At 40.9% G+C, this 27,519-nt stretch overlaps 1 protein-coding gene across 10 annotated transcripts in view; it reads left to right on the top strand.

Annotated features, from left to right (window-relative positions):
- The window catches only part of ZMYND11 (zinc finger MYND-type containing 11), a 104,053-nt gene that overhangs the window by 32,848 nt on the left and 43,686 nt on the right, over positions 1–27,519 (top strand). For all 10 annotated transcript variants that reach the window (XM_033166199.1, XM_033166200.1, XM_033166204.1 and 7 more), the window contains one exon: positions 22,526–22,660. In XM_033166199.1, the coding sequence (XP_033022090.1) occupies positions 22,545–22,660 (116 nt within the window). In that variant the 5' untranslated portion in view covers positions 22,526–22,544. The remainder of the gene's footprint in view (positions 1–22,525; positions 22,661–27,519) is intronic.

Here is a 27,519-nt window from a genome sequence, read left to right as displayed (position 1 = left end):
TCTTGAGAGTCCCGTGGACTGCAAGAAGATCAAACCTATCCATTCTCAAAGAAATCAGCCCTGAGTACTCACTAGAAGGACAGATCCTGAAGTTGAGGCTCCAGTACTTTGGCCACCTCATGAGAAGAGAAGAATCCCTAGAAAAGACCCTGATGTTGGGAAAGATGGAGGGCACAAGGAGAAGGGGACGACAGAGGATGAGATGGTTGGACAGTGTTCTTGAAGCTACTAACATGAGTTTGGCCAAACTGCGAGAGGCAGTGAAGGATAGGTGTGCCTGGCGTGCTCTGGTCCATGGGGTCACGAAGAGTCGGACACGACTGAACGACTGAACAACAACAAAATAAGTGTTGTTAGTTTACTCTCTCGGGAAAGTTTTTATCCCGAGGTGTCCATTCAGACATACTGCTCACACTACAAAACACATTTGTACAATGCGATCGTCTTGTTTTAAATATTGAAACAATGTTATTTGAATTGCCATTTTGTATATCAGCTGATGCCTTTTTCTTTAGTAATGGCATGGGAATGTGAGTTACAAAGTTGAATGTGCGTTACTTAAGCTTATTTTGAGTTGTGTGGTTGGTCCTGCAAAGACGGCAGACCTTGAAGTTGTTTTGCTATCATTTTTTCAGCAAGATGGCCTCCTGGGTCCTTTAACACACACAGACACACACACACCCCTTTTGATTTTTCAGAATTTGAAGCTCACAGAAATGAATTTGCTCTTTTAAAAAATGAGATTTCCCCATAATACAGTGAAATTGCAAAAATAAACAAATATTTATTTATTTATACATACATACATACATACCTCGCTCATCTGGCTGGGTTTCCCCAGCCACTCTGGGCAGATTCCTACAAAATATTAAAAATACATTAAAACATCAGTCATTAAAAACTTCCCTATACAGGGAAGAAGAACAACAAAACAAAGGAGAAAAACAAGAAGAAAAGAAAGGACAAATAGAAATAAGGAGAGGAAATAGAAAGAGAAAACAAAATAAAGCAAAAGAAAAGAAACATTAACAAAAAAAAAATACAGAAAAGGAACTTCTGATTTTCCTTCTGCTGTTTACATAAAAGAATAAAATTTGATTACTTAAAACCTTCGGTCCATGCGAACATCCATCTTCTCCACTTTCAGTTAAACAATATTTCCTTTAAGTTAAAGTGTCTCAGAATTAATCATTTCTTTTTCCCCAGGAAAAGTCTGAGACGGGTTCCCTAATTGTTATTATTATTATTAATAAATGTTAGCCATATTTTTTCCTTTTAATTTTATCTCGTTATTGATTCCCAACACCATTACTCCATACTGAGTGAAAAGAAGTTGCTTTTAGGGAGGAGGGGAGCAAGTCGTTAAGCCCTGTGGTGCACAAATGCCATCAAACCTGTTTAGAGGATTTTTGGGTATCAGTCACTGATTTTAAATTTTAAGAAGACTGTGTTGATTCTCTAGGGTGTCACTTTCCTGATTACAGCAGTATATAGATTCTAAAAGGGGATCTGTTCATCTCTTGCAGGAAAAAAAGGAAAAAAATAGTCTTGTGGCACATTACAGATTGACAAATTTTTATTATGGTATGCACTTTATGTGAGTTGGGAGGGGGAAGCTGTATCGGGTTCAGAGGGAAATGTCCAGAAAGCAGCAATTCAGTTGGAGCTCGAATAAAATAAGCACAGCGATCCTTTACAAGAGCACCTAAAATACGCAATAAAAAGTAATAGATGTTTTGTAATGGATGCAATAGATATTTAAAATTATTGGCTCGTTTTGATGTGGGGAGTTTTGATTTTTGGTTTTGGTTTTCATTGGCTTTTGCGGATGGATTATTCTGCCTTTATTCAGCTGATTTATTTATTTATTTATTCATTTATCTGTAACATTTTTATCCTGTTCTAAAGCCAAAGAAAGGCCCTAAGAGCAGTTTCAAGACAGACAGTCACTGCCTCAAACATGCAAACTGAAAGACATGACACAAAAGGAAAAGGGATTGGGAGGGAGGAGGGAAAAAAGCAAACTCGGGCACTGTTTCTTAGTTGTAGAGTTCTTGTAATGAGCAGCTGGAATGGAATTATGGAGTGGTTTTTATATGATGTCTAGATTCACCCAATTCTGTGATTTTCTGCTTCTGTTAACTACTTTGAAATGCATAGTTCCCTTTAATATGATTATAAGTATTTTTATTTGAAAACATTTTCTTTAAAAAAATTTGCATAGGTGAAAATGATGCAAGTTGTGAATGATGGCTGGAATTATTTAATCATGACTGGCATGTGTAGAACATGAATTGGAAAACTGTACTATGGCATACCGGTAGTTCTCTGTCCTTAATTAAATTGAAATTCTGTTATGAAGCCCATGAGCTTTGATACAGCCTAAGACAAATGTTACAAATGCCAGGGATATGTCAGTCCCTGCCATCAGAGAGAGGAGGGCCCAAAATCTGGTCTCACCTCTGCCTCTCCCTCTCCTACAGCCTGATGGACTGGCAGCTTTAGATGACATTTATAGGAAAATTTGCATATTGCTTCTAATGAGGCCACATACCAAAGTTCATTTCCTGTTGGATTAATGGAGCTTCATACATAGCCCTGCCCTGAATTCTATCTTCTGTAATACTGTCCTTTTGCATCCTGCCAGCGTAAAGAATGAAATTGCTGGAAATGATTTGATCGCATTAGTGGAGGTGTTGCTAGCCCTGCCTTTATCATTTTCACATACTAATTTCAACACGATAAGATTCTTTTGTGGGGCTAAAATTTTGCTTTAACTTCTCTCCTCCCCCGGCTGCGATCTGGAGAAATACATGGGTCTGACTTGTTTGTGGAGTGCAGGCATAGGCAAACTCGGCCTCCCAGATGTTTTGAGACTACAATTCCCATCATCCCTGACCACTGGTCCTGTTAGCGAGGGATGATGGGAGTTGTAGTCCTGAAACAGCTGGAGGGCCAAGTTTGCCTATGCCTGGTGTAGTGGGACTATCCCCAACCAAGCTGGAGTAATACTTCCTTTTCTCTCTTACTCCCCCAACAAGTTCTCAAAGGGGTCTTTGCAGCTCAGGAATGCTTTAAAAGCATTTGAAGCCAAAGCGAGAAGACAATAATAATGGGGGCAAGGAAGCGGAAAAAAATATGCACATTCTCTGACGTAGATAAAATAGATTGTTGGGTCCTTACCATTTTCATTTATTGATCTTTTTAATCCCTTTCCTGGCCTTCCTGGCTTATTGAATTCTGCTTGACAGGTGTCTTTGAATATCTAGCTGGTATAAAGTAATCTGTATATATATATATATATCCTACATCACTCCTCAGGATTCCCTGTGTTAAATGGAACTGTGTCCATCAGCCCTTTACTGCTTGTGAATATTTCTGGGTAAGAGGTATAATGTATAAAGTTAATGCTAATAAGACAGATGGTGGAGGTATGAGAATTTTAGACTATCAAAATATTGCAGGATTGGAGGTTTACTTCGGTATTTTTAAGTAAAGGCAACGGCTGATTTGCATAGGGGGTTACATTCCTGACCCCGGTGGAGTGTGCATAAGACCATTACACCCCTGCTCTGTTAGGCTCCCCTTTCTGGCCACTTCCAGGTCGCTTTGATGCGTTCAGTTGCACGTCAGTCTATTGTTGCCTGCAATGCACATTATAATGGGGATTATGTGTCGGAACAGAATAATAAGCTGCCAATATTTAAACAACAAACCTCGTCTTGTGGCACCTTAAAGACTTAAGGGTTATAGGATGTATCCAACTAAATTCTACTTGAAATTAGTGGGCCTTAGTTAGCCGTGCCCATTAATTTCAATGGATCTGCTCTGAATGTCACCATCATTGGATGCAACCCTGACATATTTATTATGGCATAAGCTTTTGTGGACCACAGTCCATTTCATCAGATGAAATCGGCTGTGGCCGGGAAAGCTTATATGCCACAATAAAGAGATTCATTATGTGAAGCAGCAGGATAAAGAACTTGGCAATGTGAAGGAGCATCTCGGGCAGTATAAATGGAAAAACGGAAAGTTGTTTTTTTTTCTTTGTCTTTCACATAATATTGAGATGGAGTTGGTACCTCTCTTTTGGAGAAAATGATTTGTATAGGGTCCAGGAACAAATGAAAGAGGTAAACTACCAAGAACTATTGCCTGAAAAGGTAAAAGAATCAAGCTGAGGTCCTACAAACAATATGTGATATTACTGGATGTGTGTTGCCAGATGCTGGGGGGGGGGGAAGGTGCTTGAGTATTTTCCAGATCCTGTGAAGCATGAGGCTCTCTTACTTGAGATCCAGTTAGAGGTAGGTAGCCGTGTTGGTCTGCCATAGTCAAAACAAAAGAAAATAAAATTTTCCTTCCAGTAGCACCTTAGAGACCAAGAACAAACTTAGTTGCCCTCTAAGGTGCTACTGGAATGAATTATTTTATTTTATTTTGTTCTTACTTGAGAGTTTAATCATGTGCATATCTATTCAGAAGTAGGTCTTACTGAGTTCAGTGGGGCTTACTTCCAGGTAAGAGTGTCTAGCTCAGAGAGAACCAAAATTGACAGATACGTTTATCGCTATTAAAGATACAGCTTGTGTTTCTAAGTTTGGGCATCAGCTATAGCCTCTGTTTGGCAGTGCGAGGTGTTCCCTAGGAGTTCGGCTCATTCCATTTTGTGGTAGCTATGACTTGCAATACAAGGTCAACTTGATCAAATCCTTACGAGCAAAAAGAGGGCAGGCCATTTCAAGGATAAGCGTAGACATTTGATTTCTAAGTGTTCCCCACTCATCTCTCTTCTTTTTGCCCATCTTGCGTTCTTTCCTTGCTGTTGGACTGCCTTCTGTGTCATCTTGGGAAGTTCTTCATAATTCACAGCAAATAGAGCTGTCTAAAAAGAAATAGGAAGATGAGCTGATGACCATTGCAGTAGTTTTCTAAACAGCAAGGAGTTAGTCCGTGAACAACGTGAATTTGTGGATAAGAGAATTATTGTTTTCACTGTAAAAATGTCTCCTATTGCCCTAAACTTGTTTTATAGTAGATATTCTACCATAAAGTGCCAATAAAACGTTGCACAATGCAGATGCAAGCAGTTTCATGTTGGCTGTTGGCCAGATATTAACAGCAGATGAATAAATGTTTCCAGTTTGAAGCTGTGAGCTGTTTTAGTTACTGCTGTTTCTTAAATGAAAAGCTCAGTTTATTGTTCGCCTTCTAATTTAAATTATAATTGAAAACAATGGAGAAACACAATAAAGTTAAGAATTTGCTTGTAATTTGGACATGCTTGTCTGTATTTTCAGGTTATTCAGTGCAAAGAGCTGATTCAAAAGGCACCCGTGCTTCAGATTTAGAATTTATTTTATGTTTATTAGCAGCGGCAAAAAACCAAAAACAAATCCTGGATGTTTCATATTCTGGAAAAGACAATTCATGTTTGGGGTGCTAGAATTTTGGATATATCACTAGTAATAAAATTTGCTGATCATGACAGTGGTATGACAAATGTGCAGACAAGGACCACTTTTTTAGGAATGAGCAGTATAATTACTGTGTTGAACCACCTGTATTGTTCTCTTTAATATGATTATAAGTATTTTTACTTGAAAACATATTTTTTTAAAACATGCATAGGTGAAAATGATGAAAGTTGTGAATGATGGTTGGAATTATTTAATCATGACTGGAATGTGTAGAACAGGAATGGGAAAACTCTACTATGGGCTTCCTTGTTGGACTGCAGCTCCCATCATTATTGACCATTGGTCATGATGGCTGAGGCTGAAGGGAGCTGGAGTCAAACAACAGCTGGAAGACAACAGATTCCTAACCCATGAATCAGAGCAATTTGGAGTATCTGAGTGAACTGAGACTCTGCTCCATATATCTGCCTCTTATATCAGGTCTTTCAGCAATGGTAGTGGGGCCATTCCGTGAAAAATGAGCCTGATAAGAATGCTAGATGAGCGCTGGACTTTGGTGAGGAAGATTCCAAACGTGCAGTCTAACCATTTTTTTAAAAGCTAAAGACAAAAGAAGTTTATTTTATGGACCTTCTTTTCAAAAGTCCACCCACGTAGTCTTCACAGAAGTGTTCAAGTTAAAAGTTTTCTGATGATTGTCCCACCCGTGACAGCATTTTTTCCTTAATTTTGTATCGTTAAATTTCTTAAACTTAATTCCTGATTGCATAGTTGTAACCAATAAACATTGATTTAAACAGATATGCTGAGTTTATCATTGATTCACCTCCCAACTCACAGAGTTTTTCCATAAATCAAACTTATCTCAAGCTCCATGTCCTTTTTTTGTCCCACCCGTGACAACACTTTTAACATTTAATAAAATTGTCAAAAATATCCGTAAAAATAATAATAAATTAGTAAAATGTTCAGTATCTTATTAAGAACATAGTTTAAATTTTGGTTGTTAATTTTTATGTATATTTACATTGTTACACATGTGCGAATACCAAAAAACATGGTCAAAGTGTCCCACCCGTGACAATGGAATGGCCCAGTGACCAGCAGTCCTCAAAGCAGTTACAAACAGCAATGTTGAGGAACTTGCTTAAATCTCTCTTTTTGCCAAATGCATCGTACAAGCAAGGGGCTCCTGTCATTGCTAACTGGCCCACATGTTGAAAAAAAAAATTAAACAATTGTCCAGTAGCACCTTAGAGACCAACTAAGTTTGTTCTTGGTATGAGCTTTCGTGTGCATGCACACTTCTTCAGATACACTGAAACAGAAGTCACCAGACCCTTATATATAGTGGGAGGGTGGGGTGGGTTTTTTTCTCAGAAAGGTAGTAGGGGATGGATGATTGACTCAATGATTGACCCCACCCCACCCTCCCACTATATATAAGGGTCTGGTGATTTCTGTTTCAGTGTATCTGAAGAAGTGTGCATGCACACGAAAGCTTATACCCAGAACAAACTTAGTTGGTCTCCAAGGAGCTACTGGACATTTTCTTAATTCTTTTATTTATTTTGACTGTATCAGACCAACACGGCTACCTACCTGAATCTGGCCCACATGTTGTATGTTTTTCTTTAGAACAGCAGCAACAAAACCCTTGTTCCCTCTAGCAAAAGGAGGAGGAGGAGGGTGAAATGCTGCATAGCTTAAGTAGCACCTGCTCTCTCCTTGTGAAGCAGAAGGAAGCAGGGCGGGTCTCGATGGGTGCTTTGAGAATGTGTGGTCACTGGACACTATAGCTGCTAGGAGACCTCTTTCTGTGTGATGCCTTGTTAGGAGGCAAACTCTGAATCATCATTTGACCCTCGTTCTCAAAGCAGGTGGGGTTGGCAAACCTGTGCCCAGGCTTGTCAGCAGACAGGAGCTCATAAGGCAGGATGCTTTACCATGGCAAAATATACATAGGGAACCAGCAAGCCAGGGAGAAGACTAAGCTTGAACCATTTCTCCTGGGAGAGCCAGTGTGGTGTAGTGGTTAAGAGCGGTGGACTCGTAATCTGGTGAACCGGGTTCACTTCCCCGCTCCTCCACATGCAGCTGCTGGGTGACCTTGGGCTAGTCACACTTCTCTGAAGTCTCTCAGCCTCACTCACCTCACAGAGTGTTTGTTGTGGGGGAGGAAGGGAAAGGAGATTGTTAGCCGCTTTGAGACTCCTTAAGGCAGGCATAGGCAAACTCTGGCCCTCCAGATGTTTGGGACTACAATTCCCATCATCCCTGACCACTGGTCCTGTTAGTTAGGGATGATGGGAATTGTAGTCCCAAACATCGGGGGGGCGGAGTTTGCCTATGCCTGCCTTAAGAGGAGTGAAAGGCAGGATATCAAGTCCAAACTCTTTCTTCTAACACCAGATTTTCTGTGTGCAGGGATTTTATATTTAACCCATACTCTAAACATGTAATCTATTCTAGAGTAGTCTTACCGGTCCATTTGTAAGGGGACAGTACGAAGTTCAGTCAAGACGCTGCTTTGATGCAGGGTATGTCATGCATGCCACAAATGTGGGGTAGATAGTGGCCCACTATACAGTTTGAAAGCCATGCACTCAAGGTACTATACAGATGCATCTTTCCCCAGCGTTGGTAGGACAACAGGCAGAACGTAATGGTGAAACTACAATGGATATTCTTGACATCCTTCTTCCACTTCCCACTATGATTGTGCAGCGCTAATTTTTTTTTTTTTATAATCGCATCTTGGTATAGTACTTTCCAATAAAATCTGTGTGGCTACAGCTTTCTTTTCCCTTCTCTTCTTCTGCTTTTTTTTTTTTTTTACAGATTGCATTGTTTGTCGTGCAGTGGAGATTTCCCATAGAACCTAGAAACTCCCGTTTTAGCTGCTCTTGCAGATTTATAAAACAGGCAGCCCTCGGCTTTATGTGTAAATCATACCTTTAAATGATAGTTTCCAAAGGCCACAGCCGCTTAGCTTCCAGTATAACATTGCCATTGTGTTGAAATACATAAAAGCAATGTTAGCTGGTGATTCCGCCGGGTTTGGGGGGCGGGGGGGAGGGTGGATAGTTCTTCTAAGTCCTCTGCTTGTATTGTGTGTTATCAGGAAATTGTGTCTTTGATTCTCTGAGTGGTATTTTCCTGTCCTTCATTACCATGCTTTTAAAATAAAACTTCCAAGAAAACAAATCCGTTTAGCAGAAAATGTACTTAATCCAGCCGTTGCTCTGCCATTATTTACAAAAATACACAAACACACCCATACAGTTTCAGTGACGCCCACCAGTCTGTTGCAGCAACAGAATGAAACACGAGTATGGTTGGATTGTGCAGCTTTGATCTTGCAAATCTTACTTGAAACACTTCGTCATCTCCCAACAGTCTTTCCCACAGAATCATATAATTGTGGGGTTGGAGAGGGACCCCCCAAGGGCCATCTAGTCCAACCCCCTGCAATGCAGGAACCTCTATTATTAAATTTGTATACTGCCCTATACCTACAGGTCTCAGGGTGGTTACAACATAAAAACACAAAATTCACAGTAAAAACAAAGACAACCCAATAATCCCCCCTTCTCCAACACATTTTAAAAGGACATTGGATGTTTGGAAAGACAAAGTCAAATTTCTGCTGTACTATATTTAGGCAATCGGTTGCTTGCAGCCTTTAAATGGTACATAGTTCTTTAAGAAGCTTACAGAAGCATGTATTTTTGCTGGAGCAGCTCCAAAGTCAAAAAATTATGTGATGTTCACACACCACACATCCTCCTTCCAGACAGGCAAGATGCATGATCACGCAGTAGAGCTTGAGACTCTTAATATCAGGGTCATGGGTTCAAGTCCTGAGTTGGGTGAAAGATTCCTGCATTGCAGGGGGTTGGACTAGATGACCTTTGCGACCCCTTCCAACTATGATTCAATTACATGATCCAGGCAGGAAAAGAAGCACTCAAGGGAGGTGTAGCCTGTTGAGAGGGTGTGTGGCCTGGGGAGAGTCCCAGAGGCTGGAGAGCTGCATTTGTTCCCCAGTCCTGAAGCTCCACACCCAACTAGTAGGTGAGCCTGTAAATAACTTGCATCATATGTCATCTTCTTGGTTAGAGAAAGTAAACCAGCTTTTCAGGATTGAGTATGGCAAAAGCAAATCAGATTTGCATCTTTAGAGATGTGGCAAGTTTTTGTTCCTTATCCCCAACTTTCCTGGCTGCACTGTAATTGAGCTACCCTACAGCATCTCATAGCCTTCACACTGAATCTGTTGAATTGTCCAGGATCTGTAGAAGAGCGTTCCTGCGAAGAGGCAAGTAAGGAAACAGAGATTGCAACTTGACATGCTCAAAGTGTAACAGTGTTAAGAGCACGGATACCAGCTTTATGTCCAGTGAAACATACAAGAAGGAAAAGAGAGAGGCTGAGATTTCAGAAAGTTAAAGGGTTTGGAATTAGGATCACTTCCCGTGCTACATTTATTTGCTTTCATTTTTAAAAAGTAAATAAACTGAAGCAGCCAGATTATGGCTGAATACTGTATACACATCTTCATAATGTTGGAAAGGTCAGGTAGGAGTATGAGACTTGTATCTTGCAAAGCTCGAGGGACTTTGCAGGAGTTTATATTGTTGCTCATGCATAACTACTTGCATTCCTTTAGTTTCTTTTAAGCACTAACACAGCCCTAAAGTAACTGCACAATCATTTGTCTTGCATAGCTACTAACACGCTGTTCCTTTTTTCTTCCACTCATCACTTCCTGTGAGTTCTTTCTCTTTAAGTGATTGGTACACCTTCTAGAATACTGTATTTTTCCATGTATAAGACTAGCCCCCCCCAAAAAAATAATGTCAAAAATTTGGGGGCATCTTATACACGGATATATCTCCTCCCATTTTCTTAAATCGGCCCCCAAAATAGGGGGTGTCTTATACATGGGGGTGTCTTATAGACGAAAAAATACGGTATTTTGTTGAGATAAGACATTTATGGTCCGACATTGGTATGTATCAAGACTTGTGACGATAGTATTCTCTACACAGATTAGGAAAATAAACGCAATCAGGGAACTATTGACAATGGAGTGAGGCCTTCATTGCCCTATATACTTGCTGCCAAGGTTTTTGAAGAATGGCAAAAGGGTTGAGCCCATTGGATGCTTAATAGTGAAGATTGTGATTACAAAATCAGGGTATGCTGGTTAGCTTTCCGTGGATTATATTGAGTGAGTTAAGAGTTAAAAGGTTATCAAGTATTTCGAGCTACTGTAGGCTTACACCTACCACAACCACAACACATTGCCTGGCTTCCCAAAGAATCACACTGATACACCCCCATCTGTTTCCCCTCAAGAAGGATATTGCTGCCATGCTTACCATGCCAACTTCCTCTTAACTGGCTTTTATGAATTGCTCGAATTGTTTAACCCAGTGATTTAGAAACTCTGATCTATAGGCCACAAGTGGTCTGAGAGACCACAACAAAACAGTAGAGGAAAACTCTTGAGATAATTGCCAGAGGAGGCAGTGGCTGCTGATGTAATTACTGATCTTTTATTTAAACCTGAAAACTTTGATCAGTTTAATCGGTAGATTGAGCGGCAGTGCCATGTGTGCTTACCTGGGGGTAAGGCCCTTTAAACTCACTGGGGCTTACTTCTGAGTAGGAAGGCATAAAATCGCACTGTTAATTAATTCAAACTTCAGCTGATTAATTGAGGCAATTAATTTTCATTACTGATGGCAAACTTAATTGGTGGGGTTGAAAGCTAAGGGTACGTGAGTTTTATTTTTTGATGGTGTTTTGATTCTAGTGTTCACAGTAACAGGGAAATTTAAAGATAAGTATTGTTAACACAGGGGGCTGATAAGGCATGTCTAACTGGGGACCCTCTTTGAAACTGCTACTCACGTGATCCCGAAAACATGTTCCCCCAAGGAGGATATTTAGCTGGAGCCAAACAGAGCACTGCCCAGCATGCGTGTATCTGAACCCTCCCCACACTATAAAGGTATGCCCACATGTAGACTATAGAAAAAGAAGGATTTTGTTTTTGAAAAAAATGTAATTTTAGCAGTAAACCGCAGCACTTTACACTTGCAGTTCTGGTCACACATAAAGCAATATTCTAACACAAACATGGATCTAATTTAAAGAAATAAGAGTTCTAAACTAAAGGGGGGATTAGCTAGAGAATGTGATCAATTAAAATTCTTTAATTGGTTGACAGTCTTGTTTTTTAATATATATAAATATGAATGTATGTATCACAGAACAAGCATATTTATTATGCAAGTGAAAGAGCAGCTATGAAAAAGATGGCGTGGGAGCCCTCAGCCCAGGATCTTTTTCATCTGTGTTTGTGTCAGCTGCATGAGAAAAAGAAAGAAATTACACTAATGTGAGAAGGGAGGAATAATCCACGAACACCTGAGGCCCCCAATTCCCATAGTTTATGGCAGATATTTATTTTCTCTTCCCCAGTGTGGAGCAGAAGAGCTGCATTCGTTCAGCAGTGATTTGTTTTTCTTCTCACTTCCACTGGGAAGATGCTGTCCTGCATCAAGGCATCTCATACAGATAATGAGAAGGGTGGGTGGGTAGGACCTCTGGGCTTTGGAAAAACTCCCCCCTCCCCCAAAAAACAACAATCTCTCCATTGCTCTTCCCTAAGCGGGCAATAAATGCCGTCTTCTAGCAACTTCTGATACTGTAAACACAATAGCTGTACCCATAGGAACAACTTGAAACACTCCAAAAACCAGTAGAGAGAATCATTGTTATTTTTTTGTTTTTTTGCAGGGTTGGGGCTTCAACCCATTCTGTGCCCCTTCCTCAGGTTCACTGTGCAAGGGGTCTGGGGGCTGGTCCACAACTGTATGATAAGAGCTGCTGAAGTATGTTTGTGTACCGGTAATTTTTTTCTGCAGTGTTACCACGGAATCATCTTGACGGAGAACTATGCTGATAGGACAAGAATATGAGAGTGTGGAAGGAGCATAAGTTATACTGGTTCAGATTGAAGTACCTATATACTTGAGTATAAGCCTAGTTTTTCAGCACACTTTTTGTGCTTTAAAAGCTGCCCTCGGCTTATACTCAAGTCAACCATTCCTTAAGAAGTGTACAAGAACGGTGGTTCTTTACTCTCCCCAGGCAGCTTGTTCCATTCCTGAACTGCTCACATAAATGCAAACTTTAGACCCCAGAAGGCAGAAAGCCTATCAGTTAAGGAAGTATTAAAACCCCACAGGTGCTCACTTTCCCTGGCTCCTGCTTAAACAGGACAGGATCCCAGCCTTCTCTGTATAACACAAGGGAACATTGCGCTGTGGGTTAAACCACAGAGCCCTAGGGCTTGCTGATCAGAAGAATGGCGGTTCGAAACCCTGCGACGGGGTGAGCTCCACAGCAGCAAAGGAGGAAGAGGAAGGAGCAGCCCAAAGGGCTGCTTTGGGCTGCTTGTTCCTCCTCTACCACAGTGGCAAAGGCGAACCGGCTTATACTTGAGTCAATAAGCTTTCCCACATTTTTGTAGGGAAATTAGGTGCCTTGGCTTATATTTGGGTCGACTTATACTCGAGTATATACTTGCTAACTATTGCTTATCCTGGTACTGACTTGATAGTGTTCGGAAGTGCACCAGGGTTCATATTCTAAGTTCTTTCCTAGGAGGGCTGCTTGACGTCCTTCAGTCGGGGATTGCTTAGGGTTGAACTTGGGACGCACAATGCATTTATTTATTAAATTTCTATCCCACCCTTCCTCTTGGAGCAGCCCAGGGCCGCAAACAACAAAACCCACAAAACAGTTCGCCACATTTCTTCGCAGCCCTATTCCAGTTGGACTATGAAGAAAGCTTGGCATCAGCTTCTTTCATTTTGGGCCTCCTCATGAAAAAATGTGTCCATGGAGAATTCACTGATTTTCCATCAGAAAGAGCTGCAGTTTCTTATAAACAGGACTGCCATTTTCCTTTGAAGTGGACCTTTTATCTGTTGAAATAATCCAGCCATTTTAATTTCTCCATATAGTCAGCCATTTTGTTTGTTCTCCCCCCACGAAGCCTGAGAAAACTCCTTTTGTGTAGTGAGCACAATAACATTCCCAGTGGACTTTATGAAAATGATTGAAATTTGAAACTTGCTACGGGCTTAGTTGCCCTTAAGGAGTTGTGGAATGTTTGTCCTTGGAAGAAAGAATTTGTCTTTAACAGCTATGGTTGTTTTGCTGTTCTAATGAGCATGCACAGCAAAAAAAAGAAAAGAAACAAAAAACCATGGTTGTATTCAGAGGCTTGTACTGTGCGTAGCCTAAGAAAGATTGCAGCTGGCTGAAGACATGAGATAAACCCATAGCGAAAGTTATTTTTCACGAGAAGAAACCTTGTGTTTGCATATGCTAAATAATTGAACTGTTTGAATTCCATGATATTACAGACATAGGAGCTTGAAAGAAGAGTTGTGTCCTACAATTTGCTTTGCTCGTGAGTGGTTCCTTTTTGTATGTCAGAATTTGCAGCATGGAAGCCTTCCTCCATTTAATGAGAATTACTTTAGCAACGTAAATTTTGATGAGACCGGGGACTCCCATTTTGAATTCTGTATGAGAGGCATGTTTTTTGGGTGAAGAGAAGACAAGACCCATATTAAAATCCAAAGGTGGACTCTTGAATAGGTTGAAGATTAAATGCTTCCCTCCCCAATACCATGTGTTGAGAAGAATGGCTGCCCTTTGCATCTCATCATAGTTGTAGCAAGTTTATCCATACAGAAAGTCACCCCAGCATGGGACGTGAGCAGAATACCTACCTTTTAATTACTACCGTTTGGGACAATGATTATGCTTGAAACATGGCTCTGTAAGACTAGTAAATAGCCTTTGGTCACTGAGACTTCTCCTGCTTCAGCTGACACAGAGAACATGTGTTTCCTCCTGAAAGCAGCACCAATCCTCACTCTGTAGTTTGCACTGAAATTTTACTGCTCATTCTCATGTGATGGATACCAGGTAGTGTTTTCTGCTGCTATTCTGGATTTGGATTCAGATATACCTCAGACTCAATGGCTGGCAGTGGACAAATGTTCTTCTTCTTTTTAATGTATTAAAATGAACTGATATCTTCAAGGGAGAAATTGTGTTTTGGGAGGATGAGGATACCTGTCAGTCACACAGTATTTCATGTCAGTCAGGAAAGGTATAGAACACAAAGAAAAAGTGTGTCTTCCCCCCTCTCTCTGCCATTCCTCTGGCCTTCAAATGTGTACAGGCTGTGAGACCAAGAGATGGCGAAGCGTGACTATTTCTGCATCTGACTCCCAAAATTTAAACCAACTTGTCTTTGAAAGACATAACAACAGACTTTTTGATGGAAGGGATTGAGAAAGATCAAAAGGATGTGCCATGTTTTGTGTTTCTTGTTGGAATGCAAACAAAACATTAGAACGTGTTCAGGCAGCTGTGCTTTGTTTTGAGGAAAGTGAAAGGATTGTCTCGACCTTCCTGTATTAAGAAAATTGATAAGGTTCGTTGAAGAAAACTGCTTAAGAAAGAATTGGCTTTGACACTGCCGCATGTTTTTTTTATAAAAGAAAAAAGTAAAAGAAAATGTCTTGTTAACTGCCACATGTTTACTGTGGCCGTAATCTTGATTATTAAGATTAATTTAGTTGCATATTTATGCACATATTAAGGTCCTCATCCAGTGAGGTGAATAGTGCGTGCTTTAAGACATAATGTGCACAGCACTGTGGTTTTCTGTCTTATTTCCTTTTCTGCAGTAACCAGCAACAAACCACAAACCAGTTTTAAAATTCGCTTGAGTTTAAAAGGTGGTTTTGCAAAGGGAGCTGAAGAGAAAATAAAGATATGGATATGCATAGGGATCTGGCATGTGCACACTCATAGATTTTTGACAAAAATGGTTGGGGCTCCCCCCCTCCCCCAACCCAGAGGTCCTCTTACAGAGCATTTCTCTTTGAGCACTATAAATCTATCAAATGTCACAAGTGTCAGGGCAAATAAATTTTTATTTATTTATTATTGCATTTATACCCAACCTTCCCTCCAAGTGCTTCAAGGTGGCCTAAATAGTTACCTCCTCCTCATTTTTATCCTCATAACAACCCTGTGAGGGAGGTTGCATTCAAGAGGCTGTGAATGGCCCAAGGTCACCCAGTGAACTTTATGGCTGAGTGGAGATTTGAATGCTGGTCTCCCAGGCCTTAGCTCTGCACTCTATAACTGCTAAACCACACTGTTAAAAGACCTGACGACAAGTGAATCAATAAGAAGGAGCCTGCTGCTGAGCTGGAAAAAGTCTTCCTGGCTGGAAAAGCTGATATTCTGCCCGCCTACGGATTTCTTAAACTGGCCAAACCAGTTCTGGTTTGATTTCACTTGGGGTTTATCCTGCCACTCATCACTCAAGGCTTTTCCCTGGCTCGGTCTCCCTGAATGCAAACCTTTTAAGCTTGTGTAACCTGTGGTAATTAGCTGGAGGGAGGAGATTAACTGGCAGGTCTATTCCAGGCCTATTCAGGACCTGTTCCGGTTAGCATCAACAGCAAAACCAGAGCTAAGATACAACAGTGTGGAGTTAAATCTTTTACACAACAAGTTGTTTTGGTTTTCTCAACACTGCGCAACTCAGTTTTCATTTTAAGCCCCCTCCCTGCTCTCAGTTCAACCCATCAGGCTTAGAAGAGCCTATGTCAGGGGGAAATTGGCACCTACAAGGATTCATCTGTGAGACTAATGACCACCAGTAGTTGTTGAACTACGACTGCCTTCATCACATGCCAGCACAGCCAGTGATCAGGAATGATGGGAGTTGTAGTTCGAAACATCTCTAGAGCGCCACATTGGCCACCCCAACATACAGCATCATAGACAGCTCACTCTTCATCAGTAGCTGAGGCATGGGACGTCCCCCATTTATTACATTTCTGTTTATTTTTCTTTGGAGACATCCCAAGGTCTTTGGCAGATGTGGTATAAAATACTAAAAGTAAAATAAATAATATTCAGCCTCTTAACTCGGCCACCAAAAGCCAGCCCAAATAAGAATATTAATTGCACAGTTCCTTACTTCCAGTAAAGTTGCTGAAGTCACTCATATTACAACAGGCACGTTTTGAAACTGGATCATAATTTGCACAACTTAGACACAGTGCAGCACTTACGTAAATTATGCTGTAAACCATAAACCAGTTAGGCTGCATTTGTAAGATGGTAGTGAGGTGATGAGTCCTGTTGCTTTATTCTTGTTGGTTTCACTTTTGCTCCAAATTAAGTTGAGAATGTACTTATCTTCCAAATTCATCTGCTCAGGCTGAGGGATGATGATGCAGTTCAGGAAAATCCTCCACTCACTTTTCCACTCAGGCACATCTTAAAAGTGATATGATTGGATGTGGTACCCCATAGACCATAATTAATTGTAATTTATATTAGACAGTATATGCTGCCCTATAACTAAGTTCTCAGAGTGGCGCTCTCTCTATATATGAGTGATTTATTGGTTTACAAAAGTATGTGCAATGTTTCTTTTTTCAGGTTACATTTTCTACAGACCAGTTTCATTTGTTGAGACATTAGTGTTACATTAGGAAGAAAAAGGGGAAAGAGGGAGAAAGAGGTGATGGGGGAGTGGTGAATGGGGTGGGTATGGGTGGCAATACTTCTATTTAATGTATGTGTGGGGCTCAGAGTGGCTTACTAAAAGAAATATATGTTAAGTATTGCTAGATTATAACAAAAGGGTGGCTTAAAATAGAGTATGTAAGTTGTTTAACCGGTAGTCCTTCTGTGTCGCTGCGTACTGTATTTTTCCGTGTATAAGACTTTATTTCCCCCCTGTTTTTCCAAGTTTAAAGTTGGGGGTTGTCTTATGCACGGATAGTGCATATGGGGAATTTCTTCATTTGGAGCCCCCCAAATAGGGGTCGTGTTATACACGGAAAAATATGGTATATATAAACTCTGTCTGCCCTCAACCAGCCATCTCCTGCGTGTTTCTCTGCTTACCATCAGTAAGGCCTGTCAGGCTCTGCCTCCTTCTCCTCCATAGTCTCAGTGTTTGCCCTGGTAGAACTCAGCAGGAAGGAGAATGGGGATTAAACTAGAATTAGTTGACCAGTCATTGCCACTGGCTCCACCTCATATTTGCCTCTCTGCCTTCTGCTCTGCCATTTCCACTGGGTACCAACCACTACTGGTTGGATTGCCGAGTGTGCATTGGATTTTCGATTCAGCCCTATTCCTACACTCTAACCCCAGCATCACATGCCAAGGAAATGTGGTAGGGCAACTGAGGAGAGTTATTATGCGAACAACGACCGTATCCATGATCTAGACACTAGATCAGGGGTCAGCAACCTTTTTCAGCCATGTGCTGGTCCACAGTTCCTCGGACTATATTTTTTTTTGGGGGGGGATGAACAGATTCCTATGCCCCCCAAATAACCCAGAGATGCATTTTAAATAAAAGCACGCATTCTACCCATGTAAAAACACGCTGATTCCCGGACCGTCCGTGGGCTGGAATGAGAAGGCAATTGGGCCGCATCCGGCCCCCGGGCCATAGGTTGCCTACCCCTGCACTAGATACTGTGCGATATTGCTATTCCAAACTTAAGTATTAAGTCATAAGGTGACCACCAAGTCCCTGGGCCCATAACCCCAAAGAACACAACAAGGAATAAGAGGTGCTCTCCAGCTTGGACCGGTGTAGACCTTGTGCACTGCAAAAGCCATATGCAGATACTGGAATAAATATAGACTGTGAACAGTTCTCCTATTGTAGAGTAGAATTCTTACTTTATTCTAAATATACCTCTTGTTTGCTGTAAGCATTCTAATTTTAGTATTACATCAGAGGGCTTCATTTTTAGAACACTCATTGGTGTCTGCATATATGTTAATAACCTGCCATTTATCAACAGTTTCTTATTCTGGAAGTGGCACTGTTAAACAAAGTTACGTAGTGATCGAAATGCAGCATTAATCTTTTTAAAAGGGGGGAATCTAGCCTGTAATGGCACTGTGGGCGATTTGTGGCTTATCTGTACCTTTTGCCTGCTGCTTCTGGAAAATTTTGTAAACAATGCCAGCTGCTTGTTATGTTATTGTTTATGGTTAGATGGATGGGCAAATTGCAGCATGGGGCTTGGGGGTGGATGAAGAGGGTTGCTTTTTTTTAAAGTCTAATTGAAAATGATTGGGCTCTAAGCATTTTGCACACTTTTAAAATAATAATAAAAAGATGATGCTTTAAATGCTAAGTTCTGCATTTAAAGCAGGAATTCCATTGCCACTGTCTTTATTATTCCCAATAATTTATATGCTCATATTAATGGGCAGGAGAGACTTTACGGTAAAATCCTTCCAGAAGGTTTATAGTTTGCATTAGGGTTGGAGGAAAACAAGTCTCTCCTGCACTGCCAACTCCTTAGATTGCTTGTGGAGCCTCTCCTCAGAATTTCAAACAGACAATCCTACTCTCCTATTGCAGAGAATGTCCAAACTGAGTTGAAGGGTAGGGAACAGGTTATCTTGAGGAGTTGAAGACATTTGTTGTCCGGGGTCTGATTTCTGCCTACGAAATGTTGATAAGACCAAGATGTTTTGTGTTACGGTGAATACCATGTAGGTTACTGTAAAATAGGCAGAGACAGCTTTGGTCCCCTTGGATCCTCTCTCAAGGGATGCCATCATCTCCTTAATATTAGTAAGAGACCATACTGTGGTTACAGGTAATGTGTAGAACTTCATTTTCTTAGGGTAGAAAAGTATGATGGACTTCAGGAAATCCTGATGCCTGTGACCTCTGATGTCATTAACTTTCTATATTTTAATGGTTAATTCAAAATATTTCTTGTTTGTTTCATTACTTCAGTCTTGAAATTCTTGTATTTAGGGGAAGTGATCGATTAGACAAAATAAAAGAGTATTTATTTGAGTGGCCATGTGATAGCCCACAGGCTGAACCCAGCACATGAAGCAATTATATCTTCCAGGTCCTCACCAATTTAAACAAGGTTTTCCCACAGTTTCATTTTTAGTGAAATGAAAAGTGATTTCAGTTATTATTATTATTTAAATATTATTATTGATTATTAAGCAGGGTGGGTTTGATTTAAATCAAACTGATTTAAATCACAATTTAAATCACTAGTCAGCAAGGCTCAGGGTGGATTTAAATAAAAAAAAAAACGATTTAAATTTTAAAAAATCCATTGATTTAAATCACCCTGAGCCTTACTGAATCGTGATTTAAATCAGTTTGATTTAAATCGAATCCACCCTGTTATTAAGTTTGTATACCATCCTTCATCTGTAGATCTTGGGGAGGTTCACGGTATAAAAATACAAGATAGGACTTCCGGCGGCGACGCCATCGCCGGGTGGTCGAAGGCTGCCTCGGTCTCGAGGCGCCTTGTCCATCCCGGGGGTTAGGAGCCGCGCTACCGCAGCGCGCGGCTCCGTTTGGGGTGCGGGAAGAGCGTCCCGCACCCTGGGCTCCCCGGCTGTGCCCGCGGAGGCTCCGAACCCTTCCCCTGCCCCCCCTGTAAAGGGGGAGTGGGGGTGAAGGGACAACCGGAGCCGGGCTTCAGGGGACATGCCCCAACCGGGATGCAAATGCGGCGACAAAGCCCGCGGTGAGCGTCCAAGTTCTACCTGCGAAGAATGGAGCTAAAAACCCGGTGGTCGTGAGTAAAGATTTGGATTAAAAATCGCGTTTTTGGAACGATCCGGGGGGAAGGGGAAAGGTAGCCTGCCTCCCTCCCTTCGAGCCGAAGAATGTAACCAAATGAGGGTTTACTGCTACAGAACTGGTTTCAATGTAGCTAAAATTGACACATGAGACTGGCAAACTCTTTTTTCGGGCAGTTAATTAGAGGAAAATATCTCCATTTAAAGTTGCGGTGTTTGCGCTTCAGCACAGAAAAATGGCGTTGAACAAAGAGGAGAGCAGAAATACAACACCCACTTCCTCCTCCTCTGCCAGTATGCTGGGTTTTGTCCTTGAACTGGTATTGAACTCTGGACTAACAGATGAACAGAGACTCATTGCCTTGAAGGTGGAACTTGTTTATAGGAAAGTCAAAGTCTTGTGTGGGGATCTGAAAGGGAACCAATTGCCCACAGAGGAGGCTTTTAAAACTTTTGACACTTATGAAGAATGTCTTGCTAATGAGCTGAGAGAGTGGATGGAAAGATGGAGAGAACTGAGTGAGCAACTTCGGAGAAGAAATTCGCTTTTTGGGGGTGGCAGCCCCAAGGCGACGTTAAGATTTGTTATATCCAGTCCCCGGGGTGTGAGCTCGGGGGCCAGGGACAGAGAATTAAGGTATTTACAAGAAGAAAAGGAACGTTACAAAGAACCGAAGAAGCAGGGAGATGATGAGATGGACACCTCTGAACTCGTGGCAAGAAGAGACATGGACTGTGCCTGGATCTGTGGACGTTGGGAGAGAGAAGTTACACGGATGTTCAGTGCCGATGCCACCAGGAGAAGAATAATGGACAGAGGGGGTGTGGGGTGAAGTCTTAAACAAAATTTAAAGTAGTCTAACACGGCAAATCGAAAGTGGAGGGTGAATACTGTCAACAATACTCTGTTATATTTTTGTTTGTATATGAAAGGAGATATTTCAAGTTTTTATGTTATTAGCAGTAATCTTAAGGATAGAAGAATTAGATTTGATGCGAGGAGCAAGATTAAGACTTAGATTAAGTTAAGAAATTGATAAGATTGAATTAAGAAGAACTAGGATGAGGTATTATTATGGTGATGTATTTACTAGTAAGGTGTTGAAAAGATAATTTGATGTAAATATATAATTGAACTAATTTTTTTTTTTTTTTTTTTTCTCAGAAGAAATGGTTATAAAATAGATTAAGGATATAAAATCGAAGGTGAAAAGGCAGGGGAAGTCAATGGTCAAGATATAGAAAAAGAAATTTTTCTTTTTAGAAAGATACTACAAGAATCTTGACACTGTTTGTATTTGTCATATTTGTTTTGTATTTGTGGGTGTGGGTGAGGGTATATGTTGTTTGGAAAAATGCCAATAAATTCTTATAAAAAAAAAAAAATAAAAATACAAGATAGGAACACAAAATACACAAAAAAACCAGAAAAAACTAAACCAATAGCCCCTCTACCCCTATCCTCTCCCACAAACACATTTAAAAAGGATATAGGATGTTTCATGCTGTAAGAAATGTAGATATCTACCCTTTAATGTTATCTTTCTTCGATTTTGCAACATGCAAATATTTGTATATAATGCAGAAATCCTGTGGCCCTACAGATGTTGTGGGACTCCTTCTACTATCAGTCCAGTCAGCATGGCCAATGATGTGGGATGATGGGAGTTGTAGTCCAGCAACATCTCAAGGTCCAGAGGCTCCTCATACTTGGTGTAATGGCCCCCCCCCCCCCGAAGTTTGCGACGCTCATTAGACATCAACACAAAACGGAGCCTTTACAACACAAAACCGAGCCCTTTAGTGTCATTGGCCCAGTGCTGTGGAACGATCTTTCAACAGAGATCCTATATTAAGCTTTAAAAGTTTGCTGAATTTTTTTTCTTTGCCTCCAGTCTTCTGCAGGCAATTAAGAAAAACAGAGCTGTAATAGTTAGCTGGTGGTCTGTTTTAAAATTGTGTGTGTGTGTGTCCCCCCCCTTGAGTGTATATAATTTGTTACTTTTAATGAAATTGTGGTGTGTTGAGTATTTTTGTAAATACAATGCCTGACCTCTGCTACATGGCAGAAACTTTATTATGGAGCCAGACTATTTCTGAGGACAGACGAGTTAGTTTGTGCAGCAAAAAAACATATCCTGGGCACTATCTCTGGAGAATAAAGTTGCCCCTGACTGTACAGAACTTGGCTCTATCTGTATACCAAGAGTTTGAAACCACACATATAGAGCTTGTATTGATAGAGCTTATAAAACGAATAGTCTCCGAATCAGATGGTTGTAGTAATTTCCCTCACAATCTTATTTGTGGCAGGTGCAACATAATAATCATGTAATCTATTTCATAATTAATTATTGTTATTTTTTCCACTGCAGTTGAACAAGTAAAGGGGTCATGGCACGCTTAACGAAAAGGCGTCAGGCAGATACAAAAGCTATCCAGCATCTTTGGGCGGCTATAGAAATCATCCGAAACCAGAAGCAAATTGCTAACATTGACCGTATTACGAAGTAAGTGTCATTTAAATAATACTAATAAAAATAAAAATGCTATGACCCAATGAGGAGGTGTCAGCAATAAAAATGGAGTAGCACAGAAACATTTTTGTCATATAATATATATATATATGAATCTGTGTACTCTTGTACTCTATATTATTTCAAGTCATGGACCATGAGTTTGAAAAAGGAAACGGTTGTGTTGAATTGAAATTGACCTATGGTCTGTCTTGTCCAGTCTTCTGCCATTAATAGCATCTGACACATGATAGGAAGATGGGAAAAGTTGTTCTCAGGTGGAAAATAACATCCCCACTACAAAGATTGCGTATTAATGGTGGTATTCAATCCTAGTTATGCTTGAAATAGACCCACCAAAGTTAATGCACATGACTAACCTAGGTCCATTAATTTCAATGGGTCTACTCTTTACTATATAGTAAAAGTTTTTCAATCTTTAAAACAAAAACAAATAACTCTTCCTGCTTAATAACTGCATGTGAAGAGTAGCTGTGAGAAATTTTTTTATTTGCAACTTTTATGTCCATACGTAACTCTCACTACAACCAACTCTTCTCTCTACTACAGTCATTGGCTGCATTCAGACGATAATGCCAAATCTCTAGAAAGGACCATAGCTTAATGGTACAACATCTGCTTTGCATGCGACAGATCCAGGTTCAATCCTTGGCATCTTCTGTTACAACGAGGAAGCAGTAAAAAGGGAAATGCCCTCTGTGCCCCAGCCAGAGTAGACAATAATGGACTTGGTGAAAGAAACTTTCATTTGTTCCATAGTTCAGGTAGCCTGTACTCCACTATGCATTCTGTTCCTATTTTGTGGCAACCCACATTTTGTCTTTTTACCCAAACTGGGTTCAAGGTGGATCACAAGTCATCATTTGATTGAATTTAGTGATCCTGGTTCATGGGCAAACTTTGGCTTGTACAAACCATAGTTTCCTTGGTTCAGGTGAAACCGCAAACCGGTTTGCTGAAAACAACAAAGGGGAGCTTCCAATCTTCACTAGTGCCTGCTCATTCTTGCAGCAGCAGACCAGTGAGTGAGTTGGCACGTGTCTGTCTTTAGAGACAATGGAGTGCACCTCCAAGGGTGAAGCAAACTCCGGGAGTGAAGCCAAGCTGATGTGGTCCAAAGGAAAGAGTAGCAATACTTTTGGCACCAGCTTGGCTGTAGGAGCTGCCAGAAGGAGGCGTACAAGACTAAGCAGTAAACCATAAGCAACAGCAGACCATATTTGAATAGAATAATTGTTTCAGGCAGTGTGGGTGCATCTTGCTGATACCTGCATGTCTGCTTGCAGGCACAGCGGGGGTACCACATATCGTGCACCATGAAGGGCTACTAAAGACGGCAGTTACATACAAGTACTTCCTGCTTTTAGCTGCCACCTCTGTTAACGTCTCACAATGTGATGATGTCACGTTGTTTTGTTGAGGCCTCTCGATAAGAAACTTCTGGCTGCTGGTTGTCAAATGCGGGAGGTGAAGGCTCCCTGGTGAGCAAAAACCTTATTCCACTTTCAAATGGGTTTTACAGCAACCTTTTGGGCATTGCTTGTTGATCAACACTGACTTTAGCGCAAAGGACCACCTTGTTCATATTCTTGTATGTTAAATAGTTTGTCCTGCTTTTCCTCTTTAGGTTAAGAGAAGTCTTAAAATCCTAGATAGGGTGTTTTCCTCACAGCTAACTACACTAGCAGAAATTTGAAGTAATAATCTACAGCCATCTTGTTTAGATACTTCATTTCTTAAATTCATCTTATTTCCTGCCCCTCCTCCCTAAGGATCCAAGGGCAGTAAACATACAAGCAATAAAACAATTAAAATATCTTAAAATGGAACTCCCAAAGGCTAGTACAAATAACAAATAACGTTACCGGTACATGGTTGCTGTATGGCAGTGAAGCAGATGCAATGATTGGCAGCTGTCGTGTTGGTCCCAGGCTTGAGAAGGCTGCTTAGCTGCACCAGGTAGAAGAGTTTTGGCTCTCAAGGGTCTCTCTATCTTCTCTCCATGAGCATCTTGTCCTCTTGCTGTTCCAACTCCCCCCTCCTCAAATAACCTTATTTGCAGCGTGACTCGCATACCACCCAAGAGCCTGCCTCTACAAGCTCCCTCAAATCTGAGAAGCGTGCAAACTTTCAACACAGAGCCTACCTTGTTCCTGCACAGCAGGAGCTGGTAGTTTCTGCAGAGAACAGCAAACATATTAATCTGTCCAAGGGTAGCAAAATCTACCCTACTACTCATTTGACCGGCTAATGAAGCGGAAGACAGAGCAGTGCGTACTGATGGTATAGGAACTGAGTATTACTGTGTTGGTTTTTTGAATTGGCTGTGTTCTTAATAACAGTGAATTGTTCTGTTCTGAATAACGTGATTGTTATGGCATGTCAGGGATGTGATGATATTATTATTCTTAATGGATTTATTGGGGGGTTGAACCACTGAGTGCTGTAATTGCAGAAAATGTATATAAACCTGATGACTTCTCGGTTTGCCGCACAGTCGTAACCAGAAGTAAGTCCCACTGAATTCAGTTTGGGGACTTACTCCCAGGTAAGTTGAGTTAGGATTTCTGGAGAGTTCTAAACTGAGCATCGCTACTGGGTACATCACACTAGATTGAATGGGGTTAAAAAATAATAATACCCAGCTTAATTTATTTAAAAAATGAATTTTACCGGCTGCTAGATTACAGACTGCACTATACACCTGGTTCTTTCTGGTTACTGTTGGGGCTTTTCCTTTGGAGGAGGAGAGTGTCTGCCTTGCGGAGGAACATTTTTGCAGGAATGCTGATTCAGCAAGTCTGAGTATTAAGTAGGACAAATAGATAGGCCGAGGGAAGCAATGTACAGTGATGCCTGGCAAGATGAAATCAATTCGTTTCGCGGGTCGTTTCGTATTGCGACAATTTCATCTTGCGAAGCACGACCATAGAAAAATTCGTCTTGCGAGTCACCTAAAAAACCGCGAAACCCTTTCGTCTAGCGAGTTTTTTGTTTTGTGAGGTACCACTGTAATGAGATGGGAACAAAATAGCAGTTTGCGAGAGATCTCACAAAATGTGAAAGCGCCATTTAAGAAAGGCCATTTGAAAGTTGAGGAAACAAGTTTTACAGGGATGGAGCAGGGAGATGGTTAGTGAATGATGCTATTGCATTATTTGAATTTCTAACCAGTACTTTAATTTTGCATATTGTATAATAAGTGCAGAAAATGCAACAGCAGGCCAGTTTGGGGCTGATTTGCTGATATGTGTAAATGTTCTTATTTACAGGGTATGTCTTGTTCGACTTCAGAAACCTTTTTTTTTTTTACTGTCTTTCATTTCCTAATGTGGTTGACCTTGATGAAAATCCAAATCCCCCTAGCATACTTCATGTCATAACAGATTAATACTAACATAAACAAAAAATAATAAGCCATTACCACCATTAAGGAAAGACTACACTTGAATTTATCATTAACCTTGCATTCAGGTTTAGATAAGCTACATTGTTTTTTTTTTTTTTTTGTTTTTTTGCTGAAATGTAACAATTTGGTGTCTGCTTTTGACTTTTTAAAATAGTTTTTATTGTATGGTTTTATGTTTTATTGCTGTAAGCCTCTTTGATACAGTTTTATAACATAACGGTATATAAATATTTTGATAAATAATAAATAAACCTGGTTGATTTTGTCATAAAATCGATTTCCCATTTTCATATTGCATTTGGCTGGCATCTTTTCATAGTTTTGTCTATGTAAAGGTAAAGGTAAAGGACCCCTGACAGTTAAGTCCAGTTGCAAATGACTTTGGGGTTGCGGCACTTATCTCGCTTTACTGGCCAAGGGAGCCGGCGTTTGTCCACAGATAGTTTTTCCAGGTCATGTGGCCAGCATGACTAAGCTGCTTCTGGCGAAACCAGAGCAGCACACAGAAACGCCGTTTACCTTCCTGCCGGAGCAGTACCTATTTAGCTACTTGCACTTTGACGTGCTTTCGAACTGCTAGGTTGGCAGGAGCAGGGACCGAGCAATGGGAGCTCACCCCATCACTGGGATTCGAACCGCCGACCTTCCGATTGGCAAGCCCTAGGCTCAGTGGTTTAGACCATAGAGTCCTCTAAATGATGGTTGCGTTCCATCCAGCTACCAGAGGGAGGGAGGGTGGAATGATGAGCCATATCCAATTAGCGTGCCCCATCAGCTCAAGGATTTATGCTTGCACATGGAAAATTTCCACCCTGCACGCCCCACCTCTGATGTAGGGTTCCCCAACTTTCTGGATAAGATTTGGGGAGGGTCGGGGGAAGAAGACGAGGGATTCTGTTGCACAAGCGTAAATGTTTGCATTGGCGGGACATGTTAGTTGGATATGTCTCAATATATTTGCTGTCTTGTTTCTGTACTGCATAGATTTCATTAGCCTTGAAACTTGCATGTCCCATTTCAGGGGGGTTTGCACTGTAAAATTGGTTGGTGGATTGTGCTTTTTTGTCATCTTGGCTTACATATTCCCAAATGTGTTGTTCTTAAAAGTTCCAGTGAAAGGGTCTGCATCTTTTGTTTGAATGGCACCTCTGAGATCACGAGATTTGATCCTAAATACTGGTGGATCTAAAACAGACAAACCAAAACAGTCACTAATTGAGAGGAAAGCAGGAACTAATTGAGACAACACATCATTTTGGTAGGCAGGAAAGGAGAGCTGAATTCATGGGAAGCTTATCTATACAGTAATAAGAGTGGCTGCATTCAGATGTCATACTAAAGTTTAGCTTGATGAGAATAATCCTCAGGAAGGCTCAGGTTCCCACAGTCTCCCGTTCTTCCAGTATAACAGTGAAAAGGGAGA

This window comes from Lacerta agilis, chromosome 12 (genome assembly GCF_009819535.1).
Source record: "Lacerta agilis isolate rLacAgi1 chromosome 12, rLacAgi1.pri, whole genome shotgun sequence".
Lineage (NCBI taxonomy): Eukaryota > Metazoa > Chordata > Lepidosauria > Squamata > Lacertidae > Lacerta > Lacerta agilis.
This window is presented reverse-complemented; position numbering and strand designations above follow the sequence as displayed.